We start from the raw sequence: 6,000 nt of genomic DNA, 5'->3' as shown, positions 1-6,000 counted from the left end.
GCCACTGCACTCCAGTCTGGGTGACAGAGTGAGACTCTAACTCAAAAAAGAAAAAAAAGAGAGACAAAACTGAGCATAACTCTGTAACAAAAGTCTCTACAAACTGCCTAACATGTTCAGGAAACTAGTTCTTTAAAGATATTCTTCAGCAGGAATTGTGACTGGTTGGTTTCCTCTTGTCTGTTAGATAAAGTCTCCCCTCCCAAGGACCTGCAGTTTGTGGAAGTGACAGATGTGAAGGTCACCATCATGTGGACACCCCCCGAGAGTCCAGTGACCGGCTACCGCGTGGATGTGATCCCCGTCAACCTGCCTGGGGAGCACGGGCAAAGGCTGCCCATCAGCAGGAACACCTTTGCGGAAATCACCGGGCTGTCCCCTGGGGTCACCTATTACTTCAAAGTCTTTGCTGTGCACCAGGGGAGGGAGAGCAAGCCTCTGACTGCAGAACAGACGACCAGTATGTCCTGCTCCTTATGACTTTACTTCCCCCAGAAATTCTCCACCCTCACTCCCACCCTCCGAGGAAGTGTAGCATACCATTTACTCCTAGACGTACAGCTTAGAAAGAGGAAAATGTCCAGCCAGTAAGGGAATATGTAGTGGGCACAGAGCACATTAAACTTAAAAACAAAACTCTGGCAAGCTTTGTGAAAGCTAAGTGGTAACCCATTTCCAAAATACAGGTACCAGTGGAAGGGTACTGAGAGAGGAGAACTAAAGTGAATCTCATTTCCTTTACTAATGGATGCATAATTTGAGTACGATTTTAAGTGTTGCTAATTATTTGTCCAGATCAAAGTTAAAATGTAAGCTCTTAACACAGAATTCATTTAAGAATAGTAGCTGCCGTGTATCCAGTGTTACCAGGCACCAGGTCATCTGCACAGGCCTTTATTCTCATATTTACTTTTTGTTTGGCCTTATGAAGAAATGCCTTATTGTTATCCCTACTGGATACATGAAGAAACAGGAGGCTGTTAAAAAGTTCTGCAGCTTGTAAGTCGCAGAGCTAGAAAGGCATAGAGCTGGCTCTGTTACCTGCGTCTTTTTGACTCTAAAGCCCATGCTCTCAATTATCGTACGTGACCACCTTTGAAAGATGTCCTCTATCTGAAAGGGGATATAAATTTCTGTGTTGGCCGGGCTCAGTGGCTCAGCCTGTAATCCCGCGCCTTTGGGAGGCTGCGGGTTCGAGACCCGCCTGGGCAGCGAGACCTCATCTCTACAATAAATCAAAAATCAGCCGGGCATGGTAGCACATGCCTGTAATTCCGGCTACTTGGAAGGCTGAGGTGGAAGGATCGCCGGAGCCCAGCAGGTCGAGGCTGCGGTGGCCGGGAGCGGCCATCGCACTCCAGTCTGGGTGACAGAGTGAGACTCCAACTCAAAAAAAAAAAAAAAAAAAAAAAAAATTTCTGTGTTGAAACTGCTAGTTATCATTTTCAAGAAGAAAACCCACAATTGATGTGATTTTGACAGTGTAAATTCAGCAGTGTCCTATCATGAGTTTAAGGTTCTAAGTATATAATTATTGTAATTTGTGTCTAATCTGAACAATGTGAAAGTAACTTTTATTTCTCCAGTTTGCTGGATTCTTCATTTAAAAAATGCGTAGAATGTTGCTTTTGATCCGCATGGGTCTTCTTCTTGCCCTCATTTTGGTAGGCTTATCCCTTTTTCCTTAACCTGTTTGGCTCAGAGCAAATATTGGAGTTCAGAAGTGTTTGTTTTGCTTTAAAAAATATGCCATCACTATAATGTAACTATAATTTTTGAGAGTGATGGGAAAGTCTTGTTGGAAAATCAGACATTCCAAAGGATCATAGTCAAGTAGAAAGTTCCGCAATTTCTCACAACTGACAGTTTTGGCAAAGTGTTATGTAGCACTCAATCTTTAATGGCTCAGTTTTTCCAGGGTTTTGACTTGTACTTAGTTTCAACCTTGAGGAGAGAAAACTTAGCATATTCAGTCAAGTATTAGGACTTTAGTATGATAATGACTGATCTAAATAGTTGTTGACACATTTCATCTTTTTTTCCCTAGAACTGGACGCTCCCTCTAACCTCCAGTTTGTCAATGAAACTGACTCTTCTGTCCTGGTGATATGGACTCCTCCTCGGGCCCGAATAACAGGGTACCGACTGACCTTGGGCCTGACCCGAGGAGGCCAGCCCAAGCAGTACAACGTGGGGCCCTCTGTCTCGAGGTACCCGCTAAGGAATCTGCAGCCTGGGTCTGAGTACACCGTCACCCTTGTGGCAGTGAAGGGCAACCAACAGAGCCCCAAAGCCACTGGAGTCTTTACCACTCGTAAGCCGAAATTTAAATGCCTTTTCTTAATGATGTCATAGGTTCTTAATCTCATAGACGTTCTCTATTCCTCACCTATTTTTTTTAGCTGACTTTAAAAAGTTAGTACATTTCCATTGCTGGAGGCCAATCCATGTTCAGAAAACTCCAAAGGAAAAAGTTAAATTAAATTAAATTAAAAGTTAGTATATAATTTAAAGCAGTGATATTACTTGTTGTATATCATGGACTGCTTTCTGGTCCATGAACTGTTTGCTACTGATCTGTAATAAGACAAGGAGCTTGTGCTAGTATGTATATCACAAAGGATGCTGTTTAGTTCATCTGAGAACTTTTTTGAAGCCAGATTTTCTTGACGGAGGAAGCAATGTTTTAATTTATATACATTGCCAAGTTCCTTATTTCCTCTACTTTGAGTAACATGAGTTTAAAGCACTCTGATATTAGAAAAGTTAAGTTCTATTGTATTAAATAAACTTACCACATACTAATCAAGGTAAGAAAAAAATAGCACCTATGTCTACACCCTATTACTTTGGGCATTGAATGGTAATCATAAATGCAGAATTAAAAATCATTTTAGACATTGAGCAGAAACCAACTGATAGGACAAAAAGCCAAGGAAACGATTTCTTTATGAGTGTTGGCTGCAGAAGATTAAAGTTCTTCTGCAGAACAAAATAGCTTTTTTTTCTTGAACTACTCTTGAAATTCCACAGAAGGAGAAAAATAGGACAGTTTTAGTCATATCTGTCCTTTTGCTTAACACTTTAAAAGAAGTAGTCTTAAATCTCCTACCTATCTGCATCACAATAAAGACCTCTATTCACGAACTGATTTCTTATAAGTACATTTCCCTTTCCATGAAAAAGAATTATGAGACTCCTTATTTCTAGCTGAACATTATTTGTTACTTTCAACCCGACATTTTGAATTACGACGGAAGCACCTAACATAAGCGCTTTTTTCAGCATATGTTGCAACCATGTTGCATATGTTTGCAATTTTCCAAGAGCTTTCAACAAATCTTACTCTTCGACTAATTTAAAAATATAGATGTTAAAAAAAACTCCAAAAAAGTCATTACAAGCTTAGTTTGTAAATAACTAAGAATTTATTTCCCAAAGAAAATTCTCTATAAACTTTTTCCCATAGGAATTCATAATTTACGGAAAACTCACTTCCAGTTAAATTTCCTGTATGAAGTTTGACCCATGAAGCCTTTTTTCTAAGTAACTGTTAATCATAAGCAATTAAAATCTGCTTTTAATTTGCAAATAAGTTTACATTAACATTTTACTATTTTTATATTACATGGTCCTAAGATAGTCTAAAATCTACTCTCATGAAATTAATGTCTTTATATTTCTTGTAAATAGCCTTTTCTTATAGAAAAGAGATTTCAGTGAATATGCTTTTCAATAGATGCAGTCTTTGAATGAAATGTAGAATTATATAGTTGTCTGTTTCATTCCTTAACATAGACATTTTATGTCTTTTTTTGTTATTGTGAATACAATGCTTATAAAAGAAAGAGCACTTTAATGATGCTAACTAATTAAGCGGGGGGTGAGTTAATACAAGATAGTTCATGTACTTTTGGAGACTTTGATATATTGGATACCTCATTTTATGCTCTGTACAATACATTTATATAAAATATAATTATATTGGAATTAAAGAACTGATAGTCAAAATTAATTTTATTAGATAAAAGGTAACATAGTACCTAGCAAATAGTATATTTTCAAAAAATATTTGTTAAATAGATGATTGATTGAGGAATAACTGATAACAAAAACAGCTCAACCAAGCTTAGATTTAAATAAACCGATGTAAGCTGGGAGTTCTACAACTTTATTTGAACTTTAAATACTCCCTAAGGCTGTAAACAGCAGCAGGACTTGCATGTTTTTGAAATTACTTTAAGTTTCTGTAGCTTTTTACTATCTTACTAAGCTGAATTCTGGGAATAACTTTTCTGAGTTTTATAACTTGTGCTAAATTCTTAATGGTCAAGATGGAGAAAAAAATGTAGAGGGGAGCTATTTCTGGGGAGAATTCAGCTTACTCTTGTATTGATAGGGCACATTTTATTTCTTTAACAGCCAGGCATTTCTTCACCTAACGAGACCTGCCAGAATCCATAGCTCATATACTTCCAGTCACATCCTTTGTTTGACATCAGTTTGTGGGTTTGTGGTTTGGTGATTTTCCTGTAATGGTCTTCCCAGGCAGACAGTATCATCTTAAACTTGGGAAGACTAGCTGGCTGACTCAAGCGATAGAAAATACCCAGTCTTAAAGCCCAGGACAATTGAGGAGAATGATTTGTGAAAAACTTGTGACTTTCACAGATGTTCAGTAAAAGAAACTGATTATTCTCTGAATTGTTTCTTGTGGGTCGTTAAAAATAGTCACAGAGGACTGGCCATCGCATTTTGGCCAAGTCAACAGCAGCCAAGTGGTGTATGATTTCAGAGACACTGGAAGGTATCAGGGGTCACCCATCTTAGGTCCACCACAAATGCCATCAAAATAATAGCATACTCACTAAACCGGTAGTACTTGAATTTAGTCATTAAAACAGTCATTACAAAGTGGCCCACATGTATATTTGACTGTTAACCACATGGTATTTTTAAAATAAAATTAAAAAGTTATACATTAAAATTTAGACTGGGAAAAAAAGGATGAATTGCAATATTGAATCTAAATTCTCAAATGTCAAAGAAAAATAGTTGGAGCTGAGTATAGACTGAAGTCTGAAGTTTTAATTCCTTTTTGTAAAACTCTGGAGACTAACTCTGTCTCACCAGCTATTCATAATTTAGTATAAATGCTTTTTGTGGGTTTTTATCAGTGGGGACTGATTATGGTTAGGAAATAAAGAGAAAGAAGGAGTTGTAAAGGCATCAAACATGTGGCCAAGGGCTGGTAACATACTTGAAATTCTTGAACTTAACTCACCTAACTCAAGTATCTTGGCTTCTGAGTTCCCACCTTTCTAAATGTATAAGATTTGCTAGATTGTTGGGAATGTCTATCTTATCTTTTCTTTTTGTTCTCAAACGCAGAAGCAAATCTTTTCTTTTTTTTAGGGTAATATTTTCACCAAGAGAAAAAAGAAAAAACAGTGGTGCCAGGATACTAGAAAACACAAAATAAACTTTTTTACAATTCTTGATTTAGTGGTATACTACATTTTTGTAGTATTATTATTCTGAATAAATAATCATGTATTTCAGAAATAAATCTTTAGAATTTAAAGTGCATTCATGGTGGCAGATTTTAACTTTATATAGCATCTCTTGTTGCAACCAAAATAACTGACTGTCATTATGGAATAATTTAGTATAAAGCTATTTTTAGACCTCCGCCTCGAACCCGCGGGCTCAGGCCATCCACTCACCTCAGCCTCCCAAAGGCGCGGGATTACAGGCTGAGCCACCGAGCCCGGCTATGTTACATTCTCTATCCACTGGTTGGATAAACTCAGGGTCTCCATAAAAATACTTGTCTATATTCTATGCAACCGCCTGTACTTCCGAGATTTGAATGCATGCATTGATTCCATTTCACAGTGCAGCCTTTGAGCTCCATTCCACCTTACAACACTGAGGTGACTGAGACCACCATTGTGATCACGTGGACACCTGCTCCAAGGATTGGTTTTAAGGTAAATT

The 6,000-nt window shown here is 37.7% G+C and overlaps 1 protein-coding gene across 12 annotated transcripts in view; it reads left to right on the top strand.

The window, feature by feature from the left end:
* FN1 (fibronectin 1) overlaps window positions 1-6,000 on the top strand; it is a 73,373-nt gene that overhangs the window by 30,902 nt on the left and 36,471 nt on the right. For all 12 annotated transcript variants that reach the window (XM_008054334.2, XM_021710217.1, XM_008054190.2 and 9 more), the window contains exons 19-21: window positions 188-460; window positions 2,048-2,314; window positions 5,899-5,993. In XM_008054334.2, the coding sequence (XP_008052525.1) occupies window positions 188-460; window positions 2,048-2,314; window positions 5,899-5,993 (635 nt within the window). The remainder of the gene's footprint in view (window positions 1-187; window positions 461-2,047; window positions 2,315-5,898; window positions 5,994-6,000) is intronic.

Source organism: Carlito syrichta, unplaced genomic scaffold, assembly GCF_000164805.1.
Source record: "Carlito syrichta isolate Samal-C Ts95f unplaced genomic scaffold, Tarsius_syrichta-2.0.1 Scaffold10796, whole genome shotgun sequence".
Classification (NCBI taxonomy): domain Eukaryota; kingdom Metazoa; phylum Chordata; class Mammalia; order Primates; family Tarsiidae; genus Carlito; species Carlito syrichta.
Note: the sequence above shows the minus strand (reverse complement) of the source record. Positions and strands in the feature narration are given on the sequence as shown.